The following is a 22305-nucleotide window of genomic DNA, read 5'->3' as shown; positions in this document are numbered from 1 at the left end:
TGACAGAATTCAGAACAGTGGTAGTCTGGGGCTGTCGGGGTGGGGTAGGGGGCACAGGAAGTAACCAGGAATCAGTAAGAGAGAACCTTCTGGAATGACAGAAAACAGTCTGTGTCTTTAAAGGAATGTGGGTTACACAGGCGTAGGCATCCGTCAAAACTCATTTCACTGTGCACTTGGGATTGGCATAGCACAGGGGTGGGCAAACTTTTTGACTCAAGGGCCACCATGGGTTCTTAAACTGGACCGGAGGGTCAGAACAAAAGCATGGATGGAGTGTTTGTGTGAACTAATATAAATTCAAAGTAAAGGAGCGGAGGGGAGAGCAAGAGAACCCTCCGCTCTTTCGGCTCCGCGGGCCGGATAGAACAGCCGAATGGGCCGGATCCGGCCCGCGGGTTGTAGTTTGCCCACGGCTGGCATAGCACCATATAAAAGTTATCGGTCAAATATCTACACTAATAAAAGAGTAAGATGAAAATTGAACGTACCTTCGCGACACCCACCAGCCAATCAGGAGTGAGTATGCAAATTAACCCAACAAAGATGGCGGGTTAATTTGCATACACAGGCACCCAGCGGCCGGGGCGGGGCAGGACACTTGCGTCATCGCCAGCCACGCAGGCATTCTACACCGTCCCAGCCGCTCCGGGCCTCTGGGCAGTGTGGGAAGGCGGGCGGAAAGGCGGCTCCGGCCAGAGCGAAGGCGGTGCCGGCAGCCAGGGGAAGGAAGGCCCATTCTTGTAGGAATCTTCGTGCATCGGGCCTCTAGTAAGTTAATAAATAAGTATCTCCATTTGGATAACAAATTAAGGTCACCCTACCTAAGAGAAATAGGGAGGCTTTGAAGGGTTTAAAAAGGGGGGAGGGCGTGACTGCACTTGAATTTTAGACAGATCCGTCTGGTCTCCTGTGTAGCATGGATTCTCACAGGGTAAGACTCAGGGCTGGGGAGTCAGAGGCCACGAGGATTTTGCAATAATCAAGGGGATGGGCGGCCTCGAGTCAGACAGTGACAGCTGCTCCAGGAATGCCGAGAAGGGCACAAGACGAAGATAAATGGGGGAGTCAAAGCGGAGACATCCAGGAGGTGGTGCCTCAACATCTGGTACCCCAGGGACAGGCTCTGGGCTCGGGGAAGACAAAGACAGGACATGGCACTGAGTCAAAGGCACACAGCAACCAGAGAGACCACGGTTTCACCCTCCACTTTCACGGAAGATCCATATTGGTCTTCCTACTTTTTTTTTGTTTGTTTGTTTCTTTGTTTTAGGTTCTCTTAAACTACACAAGCTTTGCCTTTTATAAACAATTGTCCACGCCCATGACTTTGAATATGTCAAAGGACAATTAAATCTGAAGTCCTGAGTGTGTGTGCGTGCGTGTGTGTTTAAGGAGTGTGTCTTGAAATTCTAACTAGAAATACTGGGAGCTATTATCTTACAGAACATCCCTCCACCTGCCGGACTGAACATCGCGTTCAACACTCCCTGCTGACGTCCTCTGGGGCCTCTGGCTGAGATTCTAAACAAAGGTGCCGATTTTGGTCTCGGTTCTTGTACTCCGAACTCTTTTCTCTGAGAAACTGAACCGCGAACACTGGTTCTTTTCACACACAGAAAGCCACCAAACAGGTCTCGCCGAATAGCAGCGGGCGTGTGTCACTCCTGGCCTCGTCTGCTTTGGCCTGAGTGACCTTAAAGAGAAAACATCCTTTCCTTTTCGGGGCCATCTGCGAAGGGTTTCACTCCGTAAACCTGAAAGGGTGTCCAGGCAGCGAGTGGATAAGCTTTCTCAGGGAAGAGCGGATACTCCCCTTGAATAAATCATCTCGTACCTCCTGCTTATGCTCTCTGTTCTTTTATTGGGGTACTAGAGGCCCGGTGCACGAGATTCGTGCACGGGAGGGGGGACCCTCAGCCTGGCCTGCACCCTCTTGCAATCCAGGACCCCTCGGGGGATGTCCAAACCGGCAGTCAGACATCCCTCTCACGATCCGGGACTGCTGGCTCCTAACCACATGCCTGCCTGCCAGCATGATCGCCCATAAACACTCTACCTGCCTGCCTGATCACCCATAACCACTCTGCCTGCCGGCCTGATAGCCCCTAACTGCTCACCTGCCTGATTGCCCCTAACCACTCTGCCTGCCTGCCTGATAGCCCCTAACTCAGGGGTGGGCAAACTTTTTGACTCGAGGGCCACCATGGGTTCTTAAACTGGACCGGAGGGCCGGAACAAAAGCATGGATGGAGTGTTTGTGTGAACTAATATAAATTCAAAGTCAAGGAGCGGAGGGGAGAGCAAGAGACCCGGATAGAACAGCCGGATCCGGCCCGCGGGCCGTAGTTTGCCCACGGCTGCCCTAACTGCTCACCTGCCTGATCGCCCCTAACCACTCTGCCTGCCTGCCTGATTGCCCCTAACTGCTCACCTGCCTGATCGCCCCTAACCACTCTGCCTGCCTGCCTGATCGCCCCTAAATGCCTCTGCCTCAGCCCCCGCTGCCGCGGCTTCCTCCGGAATGACATCGGGAAGGTCGTCCGGCTGTCCAGTCTCATTAGCATATTACCCTTTTATTATTATAGATATGGAAAATAAGGAGTCATTTAAAGAAACAGGGGTGCCTTAGGTGTAACAGCAGACTAAGTGGAATCCTGTAAGGGGAAGAGTCAACCTCGGTTCAGCTCGAAAGTAAAGCGAACGTAGTTCTTCCTTTCGCTAAACGTTTTCTTGACGGTACGACCAGCCTTCAGGTCTCTCACTTCTTGCCGTGGAGTCTTCTCAGCCTGCGGTGATTTCTAATTTCTACTACATTTTAGAAAAATACCTTTTTCTTGATTCGAGAGAGGGGGGGAGGGAGAGGGCGAGAGAGAAACGTTGATGTGAGAGCACTGAGCCACGCCACCTGGGCAGTCAGGCTAACTCAGCCGTGGGCAAACTACGGCCCGCGGGCCGGATCCGGCCCGTTCGGCTGTTCTATCCGGCCCGCGGTGCCGAAAGAACGGAGGGTTCTCTTGCTCTCCCCTCCGTTCCTTTACTTTGAATCTATATCAGTTCACACAAACACTCCATCCATGTTTTTGTTCCGGCCCTCCGGTCCAGTTGAAGAACCCATGGTGGCCCTCGAGTCAAAAAGTTTGCCCACCCCTGGGTTAAGGGTAAAGACCTATGTTGCCTGGCCCCCGTGGCGCTCAGTGGTTGAATGTTGACCTATGAACCAGAAGGTCAGGGTTCGATTCCCGGTCAAGGGCCCAAGCCGGGGTTGCAGGCTCGATCCCCAGGAGGGGCGGGTGTGTGGGAGGCAGCCGATCAGTGATTTCTCCCTCATCATGGGTGTTTCTCTCTCTCTCTCCCCCTCTCCCTTCCTCTCTGAAATCAATAAAAAATATATATATATTTTTTTAAAAAAAGATGTACATTACCAATTAGTAGGTTTACCAAGAGAAGCTGCAATCTTATCACTTGTCTGGAAAAACACACATGAATAAACACGTCACTACGCATTTTGAATAACAAGGTCCTAAAAGCCACAGAAAACCCTTCGGAGGTCACAGATCATCACAGTCCCCATCCGTACCCGCGAACGTCCTTCTGAGACCGCCACCGTGAAGTTAATTTCTGAAATTACGCCTGTTTAAAGGTTCAACACGCACCCCCATCGCCCGTACATCCTGCCAGAGTCCTCCGGCATCCCCTCCCCGGCACGATCACGTCTTTACGGTTTAACAAGGCTCACGTCAGCGCAGCCTATTAAAATGCACATATCTTATCTCCCTGGAAAATGAAAACGGATCGAATAAATAATACTGCTAATCTGGCCCCCTTGCGCTCTCCCCTCTCACACACACACACACACACACACGCACACACACCGCCTTTCTCCGAGACACAGCAGCTGGCCTGAAAGATTTCAAACGATCCCTTCTGCATCATATTCCATCATCTTTTCAGGGGTGTGCCTGCCTTCCCTCTGAGCCCCGTCCGTTCACAGGGGTCCCCCCCCTTTGAGATCTGTCCATATTTCCATAATCCACGCTGCTGTTTCCTCCGGGCCTCCCCAGGGTGGCCGGCCCCCCCCACCTCCAGAACGGGGGGGCAGGGGGGGTTACCAAGGGCCAGTAAGCCCGGTAACAATCCCACGACCACAAAAGAACGGGGTGGGGAGGAGGCTGGCTGGTACCATATGTTGACCAAGTTCAACATTTTCAGCTCGCGAGGGGCTGTGTTTTTAAACTTGAAAATGCGGAGAGAGAGCAGCGCCTGCCTGTCCACGCCTCCTCCCCAGCGGCAGGGCAGGCGTGTTGCTTTAACCGAGCCCCTCCGTGACCCGTGTTCCCGGGAAGAACGGGAGGAAGAGGCCAGGAAGGTGGCATGGAGCGGGTCGTGGGCTCATCCTGGCAACCCACAGACCTCTCTGGACGTACACCTATCCCTAAAAAAAAAAAAAAAAAGAATAATAAGCCAAAACCGGTGTGGCTCAGTGGATAGAGCGTCGGCCTGCGGACTGAAGGGTCCCGGGTTCGATTCCGGTCAAGGGCATGGACCTTGGTTGTGGGCACATCCCCAGTAGGAGGTGTGCAGGAGGCAGCTGATCAATGCTTCTCTCTCATCGATGTTTCTAACTCTCTCTCCCTCTCCCTTCCTCTCTGTAAAAAATCCATAAAATATATTTTTAAAAAATAATAATAAATAAAATGATGTCGGAGGAACCTGTTTCACAGGACCGCCTACTGACGGTACGCCAGTTTTTAAAGACTTCGATTGTTTCATCGCGTGACATCTGACCGTGTTATTCTTCTTTCTATCCTTTGTCTCGTAGTGAACTTTCCCTTCCTTTTAAAGAGACGTGAATGCCCCGATCGTCTAATTTCTTTTTCTCCTGACTCGGGGAAAACTGCTTCTGATTCATCGGCCTCTGTTATGTCACCTTGAAAAAAAATTTCATTTTTTCAATTTTTTTTTTTCTCTCTCAAAGGCTCAGAACTTTCTAGGACCCAATTGCAGGTTTACTGGGCAAATACTGACCGCCCCAGAGAAAGTAACTTTCCGTGAAACGGCATTTTTCTCTTTAAGCCCACGGCATCTGTTATCACTGGATTTCGACAGGCGGCTGAGGGATGTCAGACCTCTTGGGAACGATGGCAGCATTTGCGTAGTTATTATCGTTTCACCGCCATAAAAATAAAGAGAGACCTCGCTTCTGAGCGCTCACTCAAATAAAACCTGTCCACCCCTCCGGCAGAAAAATAAGATCAATACTGCAGGGCCTTTCACATTTTATGATCTAGAATGTATGCGAAAATATTCTTCTCAATGGGAGTTTGAAACGCTCCACAGCCCCGTTTTCCAGTAAAATGTCTAAAATGCAGCAAAATTTCTAAAAGATCCTGCTGTTTTTCCCCAAATTAGTTTCCCGGTCTGCAATAAGATGGTCAAAAGTTACAAGTAGTAACTTTAAGGCAGCAGGCAGGTAAAATCAGAATGCAACTCCATTTTGCCTTGAGCTTCCTAACACTGCATCGACAAGACAAACCCATCTTGCCTGTACAACGACAGGTGGATAGAGAGAAGAGTCCTATCTAATAAAGATGGAATATGCAAATTGACCATAACACCGCGACAAAGATGGCAGCGCCCACAGCCAATAAGGAGGGACCATGCAAATGGCCACGACAAGGCGAGAGGCGGAAGGCAGCTCCGGGCCGTAGCGAAGGCGGAAAGGCAGCTCCGGCCGGAATGAAGGCGGTGCCGGCCACCAGGGCAAGGAAGGCCTATGCTTGCACAAATCTTCGTGCATCGGGCCTCTAGTATAATCATAACGATAATCATAGCTTTAATCGGAAGCACTTTCCCACATGCTTGCGCTTATGTTTTGTTCTGATTCTTCCTTTGCAGACACAAGAACGTACAAAACAGATAACCTTCGGTGTACTAAAACCTGGATAAGAAATCGTGGCTATTGTAGGGTGACGAAGCTAGATCCCTGATGCCATATCTGAATATGAAACAAAGTAGGAACTCCTGAGGTCATTATAATTCTCATACGATCATCTCTCTTTACAAAATTTTACTTCGTTAAAAATTGAAACTCCATGTGTCTTAAAAAGATGGTTTATATAGAATGTCTATACCAGGGGTCCTCAAACTGCGGCCCGCGGGCCACATGCGGCCCGCCGAGGACATGTATCCGGCCCGCTGGGGGCCGCTGCCTGTCCTGCTTAGCAGCCAACGCGTCCCGGGCCCGCAGTGCGCATATGAATTTGTTCATAGTTTTTTTTTTTAAACTGTAGTCCGGCCCTCCAACGGTCTGAGGGACAGTGAACTGGCCCCCTGTTTAAAAAGTTTGAGGACCCCTGGTCTATACTCACAGGGGTAGTGAAGTGAAAATGAACCACCACACCTCAAAAACTGACTCAACACATTGAATTCTTTTCTTTTAGAAAAGCAACAGTTAGTAGAGGAAGCAGCTAAATTATTTTTTTCTGTGTATGTGATCAACTTGGACTTAAAAATGACAAAACCATGTCCAAACAAGCAAAAAAAAAAAAAAAAAAAAACTTGTAAAAAACACATATCCATGATTATTTAAATATTTTTTACAGTATTAAGATTTGCCAAAACCGGTTTGGCTCAGTGGATAGAGCGTCGGCCTGCGGACGGAAGGGTCCCAGGTTCGATTCCGGTCAAGGGCATGTGCCTTGGTTGCGGGCACATCCCCAGTAGGGGGTGTGCAAGAGGCAGCTGATCGATGTTTCTCTCTCATGGATGTTTCTAACTCTCTATCCCTCTTCTTTCCTCTCTGTAAAATATCAATAAAATAAAATAAAGTATTAAGATTTAATCACTTATTTTCAAATATTGTAGGTCTCCTTTATGAAAGAAGAACTTAGCAAACACCATTCTCCAAGGCCCTTGGCCAGATTCACATATAACGTTTGGGCTTCTTTTATTTATTTATTTATTTATTAATTTTTATTGATATCAGAGAGGAAGGGAGAGGGAGAGATAGAAACATCCATAATGAGAGAGAATCACGGATCGGCTGCCCCCTGCACGCCCCACACTGGGGATCCAGCCCGCAACCTGGGCATGTGCCCTGACCGGGAATCGAACCGCGACCTCCTGGTTCACAGGTCGACGCTCAGCGGGTGGGCCACAGCAACCGGGCAAGTTTGGGTTTCTTTAGACATAAAGTCAAAGTCATGAGACACAGCGGTATCTAAAGCCTCTTTCAGCTCCAACCCCCGAAGGTCCCCAAGAACAGCTCTGGACTGGGATCCGGGGCCATGAAGGTCCGTCACCCCTACATAGCTGACTGGTTTAGTCTTGTACTAAGGACGTGAGGGCTGACCTCACCCACAGAGAACACAAAGCAGCCGTTCAGCCACGACTGAGAAAGTCCCCGCACCAGTGGAGAGGTCGCAGAGAGGACCAGCAGAACGGGTGTCCCTGAGAAAGGACACTGTCCCCCTCACGGGAAACCCCACGTTAGGAGTGTTCAGATGCCCCAGAATCCTCGGGGTGGCTTACACGATGGAACGCACACACACACACTCACCCCACAAAGACCGGGACAGGAGGTCAGTCCAAGAGAGAACTGAGAAGACAAAGGGAAGAACCTCCCGGCCAGCGTGGCTCAGGGGTGGAGCATCGACCTAGGAACCAGGAGGTCACGGTTCGATTCCCGGTCAAGGGCACAGGCCCGGGTTGCGGGCTCCATCCCCAGTAGGGGGCGTGCAGGAGGCAGCCGATCCATGATTCTCTCTCATCGTGGATGCTTCGGTCTCTCTCTCCCTCTCCCTTCCTCTCTGAAATCCATAAAAAAATATATATTTTTAAAAAGAGAGAACACTATTTCCAAATGGCAACGTGAGTCGGGAAGGCTCTCATTAGACTGCCCACGACTTGCGGGCAAACCCAATTCAACTGCCTATGTCCAGCCGTGTTCTCACTGCAGGGACTTTTTCCACAGACGTGAGACATTGACAGATGGATTATTTCTCTAAAGGGCTAAGCCCAACTCAGCGCACACCCTCGTTTTGTGGAAGAACAGCCGTGGATTGCTCTAGACCAGGGGTGGGCAAACTTTTTGACTCGAGGGCCACAATGGGTTCTTAAACTGGCCCGGAGGGCCAGAACAAAAGCATGGATGCAGTGTTTGTGTGAACTAATATAAATTCAAAGTAAACATCATTACATAAAAGGGTACGGTCTGTTTTTTTTTTTTTTATTTCAATAGTTTTATTCATTTCAAACATTTTAACAAGAAGAATGTAAACACTAATTATTATAATTTGAAACTTCAAAAAATGGAGGAATCATAGCACAGTAACATACCTTATATTGAAGATGGCCAAGGCAAAATAAAATTGCCTAACAAAGGAAAGGTACAAAAGCCTTTCCAATTAAACTTAAATATAATAAAATAATTTAAAACTAAAACAAATAGAAAAGAACAAAATGTGTAAACAGTAAATTAAACATTTTCTTTAGTGCAACTTCCAAATTATGCCCGGGACGTAGATGTAGATGGCAATGCAGACTGGGTTGAAAGGTTTTTGGTCTTTAAAACATCACCTTCAGTGGGAACAGTGTTGTTGGTCTCCTTTCTAGCTAATGCTCTGATACTGTGCTCTCCAGGGGCGTGTCTCCCTACATCACCACGGTAACGAGTCTCCGCATTCCCAGGGTGATGTCGGGGGACGCGTCCGCGGGCATTCCAAGGAGCCTCTGGAAGATGGAGAGGTTGTTCCTTCTACTGAATGGCGGATATAAATCCGGATATAAATCCGCCCACTCAGAAGAAGGAGTTGCGGCCGAGTTTCCCGACGTTGCCATGTTAACACTGCTGCTGGTGAAGGAGCGGAGGGGAGAGCAAGAGAACCCTCCGCTCTTTAGGCTCCGCGGGCCGGATAGAACAGCCGAACGGGCCGGATCCAGCCCGCGGGCCGTAGTTTGCCCACGGCTGCTCTAGACGCGTTAACCGTCTGCACGCCCATGTCCTGCATTTTCAGTGCAATTTCCTGGTCTTAAAGACTAGTCTCAAAACCACGTGCCTATAATGGTTTCTTTTGTTGTTGTTCATCCTCACCGAGGCTATTTTTCCACAGATTTTTAGAGAGTAGGAGAGAGAGGGAGAGACAGAGAGAGAAACATCCATGTACGAGAGACCCATCAATTGGTTGACTCCAGCACATGCCCTGACTAGAGCCAGGGAAAGTGCCATAGGCTGGAATCAAACCCGGGACTCCTTCAGTCTACAGGCCGATGCTCTATCCACCGAGCCAAAGCGGCGAGGGCTACGTGTACTCATTTCCGAATGAACTGCTTCACACAGAGGCGTGTGTCCGCGTTCATGTCTGTCGACGATGAGAACCATGAAAATCCTATCTGTGAGTGTCACTTATGGTTCAACGTGCAGTATTATACGTTTATCATTTCAGCCGTGACGGGGACTGTTTTATCCCATTTCTTGGCAGATAACGAAAAGGAACCTGCTCCTCATTTTCCGTCAAAAGGGCTCGTTTCTATCGAAACGTAAATTTGCATTTTTAACCACATATCATATCATTCATTTCAGAATGATACATCTATACCGTAAATTGTTCAAAGTTTGTTCGATTCACACGCGTCACGTCAAAGTAATTCATCACTTTGGTCACACACAACACTGAAGGAATCACTGAAGACCGTGATTTGAAATACAAATGGGGAAAATGCGTTCTGAAGTCTCTCGTTTCCTTTTAAGAAAATCCACGCTAATAAAAGAGTAACAGGCTAATTGACCGTACCTTCGCAACACCCACCAGCCAATCAGGAGCGAGTATGCAAATTAACCCAACAAAGATGGTGGGTTAATTTGCGTATGCAGGCGCCGAGCGGCCGGGGGCGGGTGGGACACAGGCGTTCCGCACCACCCCAGCCGCTCCAGGCCTCTGGGCAGCGTGGGAAGGCAGAAAGACAGCCCCGGGCCGCGGCGGAAAGGCGGATCCGGCCAGAGCGAAGGCGGTGCTGGCAGCCAGGGGAAGGAAGGCCCATTCTTGCACGAATCTTCGTGCATCGGGCCTCTAGTAAAGCTACAAAAGAGAATTCCTTGAAAGTACGAAAATACTCTTCCTACCCACGGATGTACAGAGAGAGAGAGGAAAGGAGAGGGAGAGAGAGAGAGAGAAACGGCGATGTGAGAGGGAAACATCAGTGGGCTGCCTCCTGCACACCCTCCACGGGCTGGAGCCTGCAACCCGGACATGTGCCCTGACCGGGAATTCCACCGGCAACCCTTAGGCGCACAGGACGATGCTCAACCAACTGAGCCACACGGGCCGGGGCGAGAAAAGACTGTCAATGCCCTTTACAGATGTAAGGGATTCGGATGTTCCTGTAACCGGAGGCAACCGATCCCTTGTGGATAGCAGTCACGACGTACTTCTACGTAGACATAAATAAGAGGGGGTATTCAACAGAGAATGGTGTCGTCAGGTTTTTCCCATGGGAAATGTGTAAGTGGTCCGAAATATAGACCCATAGCTAGATGTCTAGAGAGTATGAAACTATGGTAACACTGAACATTCCGGTCCTACTTGCTTCATCCTCCCCCACCTCCGGGTAAGTTTACAAGACGTCCCTCTCTCTCATGCCCTCATGACCTTTGTTCTGAGTTAATCAGAGAAACACTGAGAGCAACTCGTGGGTCCCAGCTGCAGCAGCAACAGCGGTCATAAGCAGAGTACTCGATTTTCAGTGTTTTTTTTTTTTTTTAAAAAAAAAGGATGGGAGTCGCCCTGACCGGTGTGGCTCAGTGGATAGAGCATCGGCCTGTGGACTGAAGGGTCCCGGGTTCGATTCCGGTCAAGGGCATGTACCTTGGTTGCGGGCACATCCCCAGTAGGAGGTGTGCAGGAGGCAGCTGATCGATGTTTCTTTCTCATCGATGTTTCTATCTCTCTCTCCCTCTCCCTTCCTCTCTGTAAAAAAAATCAATAAAATATATATTTTTAAGAAAGGATGGGATTCTAACCTGGTCTCCGAAGTCCTCTGGGAATTTCCACAAAACCACAGGATCTGTAAAGAATTGATACATGGCATTAAACAGAGGCAAAACACACACACACACACACACACACACCCCCAAAACACTGTTACAGCCACCGTCATTAAAATCCTCTGAACACGGTCCAAGCGCCTTTCTAAAGATGCCCGGCCTCGCCTTGAATGGCAGCGCTGTGGTGTTTGCCCCCCTGACCGTCCAACCGCCGAGGCGCAAGAAAGCGCTGCCAGATCCCGTCGGGTCTGAGGCTTCCGTCGGCCACGCGTGACGGAGAGAGAATTGAAACAGAAATGTGGTTCCAGGTATGATGTGCTGATCGGAAGCGCGTACAAAGGGGAGTGAGGTTACTTTTTCCTGTCCAACCCATACCTACTCAACGTTACACCTAACCACGTGAGCACCATGTGTTGAGTGGACAATCGGCCGCCTGCATCTGAAGACTGTGGGACTGGGGAATAAGGCAAGATAAAAAAAAATGGAGCATTTGGAATGATGACATGAGGCAGCTCAGGTTCTCCCCTTGCATTAAGGAATAACCAAATACGTAATTTTTTTTTTTTTTTTTTTTGTAAATAATGGCCTAAACCAGCCGTGGGCAAACTACGGCCCGCGGGCCGGATCCGGCCCGTTCGGCTGTTCTATCTGGTTCTCTTGCTCTCCCCTCCGCTCCTTTACTTTGAATTTGTATTAGTTCACACAAACACTCCATCCATGCTTTTGTTCCGGCCCTCCGGTCCAGTTTAAGCACCCATGGTGGCCCTTGAGTCAAAAAGTTTGCCCACCCCTGGCCTAAACCCTTACAGACGTGCTCTGAACAATACTTAGGAATTTGTTATGTGAAGAAACCTGGAAAAAAGATATTAATTACTCATAAATTCAAATCAACAACCCTCTCATTCTAGATCTACAATAATTCTTATTTGCCCGGCCGGCGTGGCTCAGGAATTGAGCGTTGACCTAGGAACCAGGAGGTCACAGTTTGACCGGTCAGGGCCCATGCCCAGGTTGTGGGCTCGATCCCCAGTGTGGGGGCGTGCAGGAGGCAGCCGATCCATGATTCTCTCTTATCATCAATGTTTCTGTCTCTCTCTCTCTCTCTCCCTCTCTCTTCCTCTCTGACACCAATAAAAATATATTAAAAATAAATAAATCAATAAAGTAATTCTTGAGTTTGACTTACAGATACAAAAACCTTGAGAGAGAAATTAGTATTTTAAGGTGTCTTACTTCATTTCCAGCTGCAAAATGGGAGAGGCAGGCGTCTACTGACCACGTTACATAACGCGCACATTGAGAACAAAAAAGCAGGCAATTTGGGAAACTCTGTCCGTCTGTTTCACCTCCTACAACATACCACAAGCAAGGGGTGCAAAAGCATCTCCTAGAACAGGCGCCCTCAAACGACGGCCCACGGGCCACAGGCGGCCCGCCGAGGACATGGATCCGGCCCGCCGGGGGCCGCTGCCTGTCCTGCTTAGCAGCCGACGCGTCCTGGGCCCGCAGTGCGCCTAGGAATTTGTTCATAGGTTTTTTTTTTTAAACTATAGTCCAGCCCTCCCACGGTCTGAGGGACAGGGAACGGGCTCCCCGTTTAAAAAGTGTGAGGACCCCTGTATAACGATCCCACTGTGACCACCTTCCCTGGAAGAATCATTCAGAGAATCAAACCAAATCCGACCGTCAAATTATCTTGGGCCTTCTCGGACACTCGAGCCATAGAAGCAACTTCCCCGAGAACTCTGGCCTTTCTGACCATTTCCTCCCAGAAGGATCTCGCCTTAGCTTCCCGCCCTCCAAACGGCGCGAGCTCTTTTTGCTCAGAGGTAAGGGAATTCCAGCTCAGGCAATGACCCTGGGACGTGCACGAACTTGAAACTCTAATGCGTAGCAGGTTAATGTATCACTTGGCTTCTGCCAGGCCCTTGAAGCCAGACCTACGGTCATAAAGGGAAAACCTTCATCAATCACCTGATCGGGTAATGCCGAGCTGATAGCTGTGAGTCCAAACGTACCCAAACAGGGCTAATGGGTGAGAATTGAATTGAAAACACCTTGACAAGGAAAGCAATTTCTTTTCTTCGCACTCCTCGGACGCTGCGGGCGATCGCGGTAATCGAACCATCAACAGCGAGGGGCCGGATGTCCCGAGGGCCGTTCAGGAGAGTTCGTTTTTTTTGTGTTGTTGCTTTTTTTTTTTTTTTTTTTTTTAATTTTAAATTAACAACCGGAAAAAAAAAAAAAGGAAAGCCACACGGAACCACAGATGTTCAATCTTGATTCATCTACGACAAGAAACGTACAACGGAGAATCAACGTGTTTCAAATACCCATCATTCAAAGCCAACACAAATGTGTTTACAAGAACAGCCAAAACTGGTTTGGCTCAGTGGATAGAGCGTCGGCCTGCGGACTCAAGGGTTCCAGGTTCGATTCCGGTCAAGGGCATGGACCTTGGTTGCGGGCAAATCCCCAGTAGGGGGTGTGCAGGAGGCAGCTGATCGATGTTTCTCTCTCATCGATGTTTCTAACTTTCTATCCCTCTCCCTTCCTGTCTGTAAAAATCAATAAAATATATATATAAAAAAAAAAAAAAAGTGTTTACAAGAACAAGCGGGGAGGAGGGGTGGTTGGGGGGAGTGAATGGGTTGCTAATAGAAAGACTAGAGGCCCGTTGCACGAAGAGATTCGTGCATTAGGCCTTCCTTCCCTTGGCTTCCAGCACCGGTTTTCCTCCGGCACCCGGGACCCAGGCCTTCGCTCCGGCCAGAGTCTGCCATCTTCATCTTCGCTGACCGCTCCTGTAGATCCTTTCGCCCCCCGCCCTCCCTCTCATTGCAGGCGTCCTGCCCTGCTCGGCCACTCCGTACCTGGAGCAGCTGGGCGGCTGCCATCTTTGTCCTTCTAATTTGCATATTCCCTCCTGATTGGCTGGTGGGCATAGCGGAGTGATGGTCAATTTGCATGTTTCTCTTTTATTAGTGTAGACGGTCTTTCATAGGAAATACTTTTTGGTCAACGGAGCTGTTCATCATATCCTAAGGCAGGGGTGGGCAAACTTTTTGACTCGAGGGCCACCATGGTTTCTTAAACTGGACCGGAGGGCCGGTACAAAAGCATGGATGGAGTGTTTGTGTGAACTAATATGAATTCAAAGTAAAGGAGCGGAGGGGAGAGCAAGAGAACCCTCCACTCTTTCGGCTCCGCGGGCCGGATAGAACAGCCGAACGGGCCGGATCCGGCCCGCGGGCCGTAGTTTGCCCACGGCTGGGCTAAAGCAATAGCTTTTCTTAGGATTCCTTTCAGAAGGAGAACAGACAAGAGGCTATGCTTTAAATGAGCTCTCGGAGCCCTGGCTGGTGCGGCTCCGTGGACAGAGTTCGGATTGTGGACTGAAGGGTCCCTGGTTGGATTCCGATCAAGGGCACATGCCCGGGTTGTGGGCTCCATCCCCAGTAGGGGGCGTGCAGGAGGCAGCTGATCCATGATTCTCTCTCATCATGGATGTTTCTATGTCTCTCTCCCTCTCCCTTCCTCTCTGAAATCAACAAACATATATTAGCTCTCAGATTAGCATTTGAGACTGTTTGTTGCGTATATTCTTTCGGCAAGCATATGATGAAATAAAAAGGACTGTGTTTATATATTCACAGTACCCATGACACGTAAGCTTTAAATGGGAAAAAAAAACCATTTACAATTAAAATTGTGACTTTCGTCGAGCATTCCCTTTAATACTTCAATTTGTTAAGCCTCGGCACTAATATACACAAGACAGGGGTTGGCAAATGTAGGTGTACGGTTGTCCGTATGGAAAATGATACAGGAATCACTACATAATCACACAAGAATACACTGTGTTTCTCGTACTCACGACTGTAAACCAATGTTTGCCCAGCCCCGTAGTTACGTATGAAACACTTGGAAACTAGAATTCTTTTTTGGGGGGAGGGTTTTTTGTTGTTGTTGTTTTATAATGTCTTTTTTAAAAATATATTTTTATTGATTTCAGAGAGGAAGGAAAGGGAAAGATAGAAACATCAATGATGAGAGAGAATCGTTGATTGGCTGCCTCCTGCACGCCTTCCCCCACACTCCCCGTCCCGCACCCCCAAAGATGGAGCCTGCAACCCGGGCATGTGCCCTTGACCGGAATAGAACCTGGGACCCTTCCGTCTGCAGGCCTATGCTCTATCCCAGCCGTGGGCAAACTACGGCCCGCGGGCCGGATCCGGCCCGTTCGGCTGTTCTATCCGGCCCGCGGAGCCGAAAGAGCGGAGGGTTCTCTTGCTCTCCCCTCCGCTCCTTTACTTTGGATTTATATTAGTTCACACAAACACTCCATCCATGCTTTTGTTCCGGCCCTCCGGTCCAGTTTAAGAACCCATGGTGGCCCTCGAGTCAAAAAGTTTGCCCACCCCTGCTCTATCCACTGAGCCAGACTGGCTAGGGCAAAAACTAGTGTTTCTGTACACACATCTTGGCTTCCTATTTCTGCTGGAGCACATCTAAACGTGGACACAGTGAACGCAGCCAACGCGTAATCGTGATGAAACTGCGTGGCCCCTTATTGTCAACCATTATCCTGCAGGTACTCCTCATTCAGACCACACATCTCACAGCAAAACGACAGCTCTGAGACACAGCCACGTCCTCTGGAGCAACAGGAGCAAAATAGAAAGAGAGAACACGCCATTCTTCTAAAGAACGAAACTGACCTCACCCATGGACTGTCGTGATTAAACAGCAAGGGCTGCTTCCATTGATATAAAAGGACTAGTGGCCCCGGTGCACGAAATTCGTGCACATTAAAAGGGAATTAATGAGAGGAAATATTTTAATATTGCTATTTGCCCTTTCTCTAGAATAGAAGTGTCAGAGATGAAAGGAAATTAGTACAATGTATATGAAAAATCTCCCTCCTGCCACAGGACCCAGAGTCAAGTCCCCACCCACCCATGCGTGCCTCAAAAATCACATGAGACCCAGACCCGGCCGGCCCCACCCCCCTCAATCCCTGCAGGGGGGGCAGGGGCGAGACAAAGCCTCAGGTCCCCCATCAAGCCCCACCAGGCGGGAAATGAAGCCTCCTGCTGATCGCACATAACAACCATTTGCATATTAGCCTTTTATTATTACGATAACAGTGACCAAGACCTTGAAAAAAATTCCCCAAATACGACAACTCCCTCTTCTAAACACCATATCCAAAAGAAACTCACCATCAACAAGTATTTTGTGTGTGTGTGTGTTTTTAATATATTTTATTGATTTTTTACAGAGAGGAAGGGAGAGGGAGAGAAAGTTAGAAACATCGATCAGTTGCCTCCTGCACACCCCCTACTGGGGATGCGCCCACAACCAAGGTGCACGCCCTTGACCGGAATCGAACCCGGGACCCTTCAGTCCGCAGGCCGACGCTCTATCCACTGAGCCACACCGGGCAGGTTAGGGCAACAAATATTTTATTTATTTTTTTTAAATATATTTTATTGATATTTTACAGAGAGGAAGGGAGAGGGACAGAGAGTTAGAAACATCGATGAGAGAGAAACATCCATCAGCTGCCTCCTGCACACCCCCCACTGGGGATGTGTCCGCCACCAAGGTCCATGCCCTTGACCGGAATCGAACCCGGGACCCTTCAGTCCGCAGGCCGACGCTCTCTCCACTGAGCCACACCGGGCGGGTTAGGGCAACCAATGTTTTAATTCGCAGACCCTGAGGACCTCCGGTGTCCCCGTGTATAAAGGCACCCCTGCCCTCACTTCATTGGTTTTGTTCCACCCAACGGTTCCTGGGCACGTTCACACGTTACTTCCCATCACCGGTCCGGGTACATTTTACACGCGTTCCACGTTCAAGGGCGGCTGCTTCGTGTGAATGCCCGTTCCGCCGGAACCCTCAAGGCACCCGTCCTCCTGTTGCGTGTCTGCCACCAGACCGAGACGAAACGGTTTCTGAAATGACTAATTTCTGGACGCGTCTACGGCTGCAGAAAACCATCAGATGCACCAGACCGACAGCTCGACGCTTTATTTCCAGATTCAACCGATAAGGGAGGAGGAAGTGAAAGAGGAAAGGACCCTATCTGATCGCTACCAGCTCTGCCAGCTCAGTGCAGAGCCTGTGGTTCATCATCAACGTCCTCTTAAAATATTTTTTTTAATCAAGCACCCCTTGCTTGTGATGATAAAAATCTACGGCCTTTCAATGTGCTTGGCATGAAAGCTTTTGAACATATTTTTATTAAAATCTGAAATGCGGGTCTTGGGGGATACAGCACCGCCTTTGCTTCACTTTATTTATTTTTAATATATTTTTATTGATTTCAGAGAGGAGGGGAGAGGGAGAGAGAGAGAGAAACATCCATGATGACAGAGAATCATGGATGGGCTGCCTCCTGCACGCCCCCTACTGGGGATCGAGCCCGCAACCCCGGGCCTGCGCCCTGATGGGGAATCAGTCACCCCACCCCCCACCCCACCCCCCAGGGAAAGGGAAGAGGGGGAGGGAGGTGCGGTCATTCACCCGAAAAACCCAGAAGTCACCTTGGATTCCAGCAGCAAAAATAAAGAACATGTGACCCATAGAAGCACCTACGGAGACAAGTTATCATCAAACTGTTAAAAAATACAGGGTGTCACCCTAAGCTGGTGTGGCTCAGTGGATAGAGCGTCGGCCTGTGGACTGAAAGATCCCGGGTTCGATTCCAGTCAAGGGCACATGCCTGGGTTGCGGGCTCGATTCCCAGTGGGGGACTTGCAGGAGGCAGCCGATCCATGATTCTCTCTCATCATGGATGTTTCTATCTCTCACTCTTCCTTCCTCTCTGAAATCAATAAATATATATATATAAAAAAAAAAATACAGGGTGTCCCAATGAAGAACGTATACACACTTTTAACAGCGGAGAGCTCAATTTTGAAAATGAAACACCTTGCCAAAACCGGTTTGGCTCAATGGATAGAGCGTCAGCCTGCGGACTGAAAGGTCCCGGGTTCGATTCCGGTCAAGGGCATGTACCTGGGTTGCGGGCACATCCCCAGTGGGAGGTGTGCAGGAGGCAGCTGATCGATGTTTCTCTCTCATCGATGTTTCTAACTCTCTATCCCTCTTCCTTCCTCTCTGTAAAAAATCAATAAAATATATTTAAAAAAAAAAAAAGAAAATGAAACGCCTTTTAATACACAACGCCTTTATAATCATTCACAGCGTGTGTGTACATTTTTGGGGGGGGGACACTGTGCATAAACTCCACAGCATCCCTATCGAAGTAATAATCAACAGATACTGAACGCTGAAATGGGAGTTTTAAATATATATATATTTTTTTATTTTTTTTTTAAATTTCAGAGAGGAAGGGAGAAGGAGAGAGATACAGAAACACTGATGATGAGAGAGAATCATGGATCGGCTGCCTCCTGCACACCCCACACTGGGGATCGAGCCCGCAGCCCGGGCCTGTGCCCTTGACCGGGAATCGAACCGTGACCTCCCGGTTCACAGGTCGATGCTCCACCCCTGAGCCCCGCCGGCCGGGCTGAAATGGGGGTTGCCTTCTCCCAGTTCACCTGCCGGCGGCCCTGTGGAGGAGGATGTGCTGTTCGAAGCCAAATGTAAAGTCGAGCCGGAGTCGAAGATTTTCTCCACGAAGCCAAGGCAGTACCGCTCACCGCTCACCGACAAGGGTCTCAAGAGCGGCGTTCGCCGTGGACCTGACTGGCGGGTGGGAGGAAAGGGGAGCTCGCTTCCCGTCAGCGACCCTCGGATAAAGGGAACCCTTTGGGCCCGGATGACTCTGATCCAGGGGGTGGGCAAACTTTTTGACTCGAGGGCCACCGTGGGTTCTTAAACTGGACCGGAGGGCCGGAACAAAAGCATGGATGGAGTGTTTGTGTGAACTAATATAAATTCAAAGTAAAGGAGCGGAGGGGAGAGCAAGAGAACCGGGTAGAGCAGCCGGATCCGGCCCGCGGGCCGTAGTTTGCCCACGGCTGCTCTGATCCATCCAGTGTGTGCGGACGGACAGGGAGCCCGCGAGACTTCTCGAACAAGCGCACAGCCAAAGCCAAGACCTGGTAACCACAGTTCACTCACAGATCTTTCTTTCTTTCTCTTTATTTTTCCACGTGGGGCGATATGCAAAGTGTCCCAAACCACTTCACTGCACGTGTGATTCACCCAAGCTCTACTTTCTAAATGTCAGGGCTCCCCTGGGCTTGGGGCTGTGTGGGTGGAGTGCACACGGGTTCCAAGGCGGCCTCCAAAAACATACATCTACCCCGGCTGGTGTGGCTCAGTGGCTAGAGCGTCGACGGCAGCCCATGGACCGAAGGGTTCCGGGTTCGATTCCGGTCGAGGGCACGTACCTCGGTTGCAGGTTCCCTGGCCCTGGTCGGGGGGCGTGCAGGAGGCAACCAATCGATGTGTCTCTCCCATCGATGTTTCTCTCTGTCTCTCCCCATCCCTTCCACTCTCTCTAAACATCAATAAGAGCCCTCACCGGTGTGGCTCAGTGGATAGAGCGTCGGCCTGCGGACTGAAGGGTCCCGGGTTCGATTCCGGTCAAGGGCATGTACCTTGGTTGCGGGCACATCCCCAGTGGGAGGTGTGCAGGAGGCAGCTGATCGATGCTTCTCTCTCATCGATGTTTCTAACTCTTTTTCCCTCTCCCTTCCTCTCTGTAAAAAAATCAATAAAATATATATAAAAAAATAATAATAATAAATAAAAATCAGTGGAAAAATATCCTCTGGGTGCGGATGAACACCCACCACCACAAAACACATACATATAAAGTGCAGGTCCCAGGGAGCCTGCGGTTTAGAGGAAAAACGGGGGTCCTGAATGGGAAAGACTGAGCGGAGGGCGTCCCTACACAGCCCAGCCCAAGACACACGTGGTCCCATACGTCGAACGTCCCTGCTACAGCCACACCGACTCCCGCTGGGGGTCCCTTCGGTGACCAGCAGCTCCCCGCAGTGACGGATTGGCACTGAGCCTCGGTCCGATTTCCTGGGCCCAGCCGGGAATCTAAGCCTTCCTTCCAGCCACCGAGGAGGAATCTAAGAGCTTCCTTGAGGCAGGGCCAGCAGACGCTGGGACACAGTGTCCGTCTGCGTGTCAGCACACACACATTCCGGGAAGGACACAGTGGGTGCTACGCGTGGGCGCGTTCCGGGTCCACAGGACCCTACAGGCGAAACGCCCCCGAGGCGAATGGGCTTGGCACCGCCTTTGGGCACGGGGCCTGGGGGCGCGGGCGAGGTCAGGACCCGCTGGCCTGGCTGCGGGTTTCAGAAGAGACAAAGAGGGGCCGGAGTGGCTCAGGGGCGGAGCGTCCACCTAGGAACCAGGAGGTCACAGATCGATTCCCGGTCAAGGGCACATGCCCGGGTGTGGGCTCGATCCCCAGCGTGGGACGTGCAGGAGGCAGCCGGTCCATGATTCTCTCTCATCATTTCTCTCCCTCTCTCTCTCTCCCCCCCTTCCTCTCCAAAATCAATAAAAATACTTTATAAAGCCAAAACGGGTCTGGCTCGGTGGATAGAGCGTCAGCCTGCGGACTGAAAGGTCCCAGGTTCGATTCCGGTCAAGGGCACGTAACTTGGTTGCGGGCACATCCCCAGTAGGAGGTGTGCAGGAGGCAGCTGATCGATGTTTCTCTCTCATCGATGTTTCTAGCTCTCTCTCCCTCTCCCTTCCTCTCTGTAAAAAATCAATAAAATATATTTAAAAAAAAAAAAAAAGAGTCACTGCCAGCCGGCCAGCCTGGGGCGACCACCAGACCCGAGTCCGCCCCCAGGCAGGAGACGCGCTTGTGGGGGGTGGGGAGCTGCCAACCCCCTCATCGCGGCTGTTTGTAAGTGGCGGGGAGAGGGGGTGCTCTACGCAACCATTTCCCCCAAGCCCCGTGCCATGTCTCGGACACGGCCTGCGTCCAAATTCGGATCCGGCGAAGGTGATCGAGTTCTACGTCAACGACCAAGACGGTGACAGATCCCTAGCCACAACCCAGGGAACCATCACGTGTCTCCGAAGCGATTTCTGACCTGAGTGGCTCGGGATACATGAACGGATTTAAAACGTCCCCGTTCGAAAGCGGACCCGAGAAGCCTGCCCAGTATCTCACCGTAATGTCACCAACCTTCGCCAACACCAACCTTACCCCGGGCGCCCTATGTCCCACTGGATCCGGCAGTCGTCAAACATGCAAACCGCTATTCCCAGACACGCAAAGAGCCTTTTGATCGATTCCCCAACGTCGATTCCTTGCCAGGTGCTTAGTAAATCGGCGGGATCGTCTTCCCACTCCGCCCTCTGCCGCGACACCACCAATGACTATTTTAGGGATGGTCGGGCCCCCGGGCAACGTAGGTCCCTGGGATCCGAGGTGCTGGGGGATTCTGGGAAAGAAACTTCCTGGCCTGATCTCCCATGACCTACTTTTAGACTTCCTCTTCTGTGAAATAACCAGCAAGCTTCCTGATTATCCAAGCTGATTTTGTATCTGGGCCCTAAAGCACCGATTCACAGAGGTGGTTTTTCAGGTCAATTCCTACACCAGAAGGGCCTCCGGGTTCCTTTAACGTCCGGGGGTGGGGAACGTCCGGACCACGGGCCGTGTAAGGCCCGAGAAATCACTTGTTCTGGCCCTGCCAAGGCCTTAGGGGGGGAGTTCATTAAATGTCAGACCGCCTTAGCTGGTCTGGCTCCGTGGATAGAGCGTCAGCCTGCGGACGGAAGGGTCCAAGGTTCGATTCCGGTCAAGGGCACATGCCTGGGTTGTGGGCTCCATCCCCAGTGGGGGGGTGCGTGCGTGCAGGAGGCAGCCGATCCATGATTCTCTCTCATCATTGATGCTTCTCTCTCTCTCTCTGCCTTCCTCTCTGAAATCTTTAATAAAAAGATATTTTTAAAAAACACACAAATGACGATGTTTCTAATACGCAGCGGTTTCCAGAGGAACAGCCGAAGAGAAGACCAAGGTGGGAAAAGGAAACCGGACAGACCAGTTCCTAAAAGATGGGCGAGGGCAGGGGGAGTGAGGATGGAGTCGGCCACTCACAGGTCTCCACGGAAAGGTCACGGTCCGCCTGCCACAGGCATGGAGCGCGCGGCCCCGCGGGCAGCCAGATCCTTTCATCGCGATGACTTTACATGCCTGCATTCGTGATTATAAGAGGCGGTCCTCCATCAACCATAGATCATAAGAGGCTGTCCTCCCTCTCATCATTGATGTTTTAAACCAGGGG

At 50.4% G+C, this 22305-nt stretch overlaps 1 protein-coding gene across 2 annotated transcripts in view; it reads right to left on the bottom strand.

Annotated features, from left to right (window-relative positions):
- DENND1B (DENN domain containing 1B) overlaps positions 1 to 22305 on the bottom strand; it is a 112212-nt gene that overhangs the window by 85378 nt on the left and 4529 nt on the right. For both annotated transcript variants that reach the window (XM_080651118.1, XM_080651117.1), the window contains exon 3: positions 11021 to 11064. In XM_080651118.1, coding sequence (XP_080507244.1) covers positions 11021 to 11064 — 44 coding nt within the window. The remainder of the gene's footprint in view (positions 1 to 11020; positions 11065 to 22305) is intronic.

The sequence above is a fragment of the Plecotus auritus genome (genome assembly GCF_963455305.1).
Source record: "Plecotus auritus genome assembly, chromosome: 14".
NCBI lineage: Eukaryota > Metazoa > Chordata > Mammalia > Chiroptera > Vespertilionidae > Plecotus > Plecotus auritus.
Note: the sequence above shows the minus strand (reverse complement) of the source record. Positions and strands in the feature narration are given on the sequence as shown.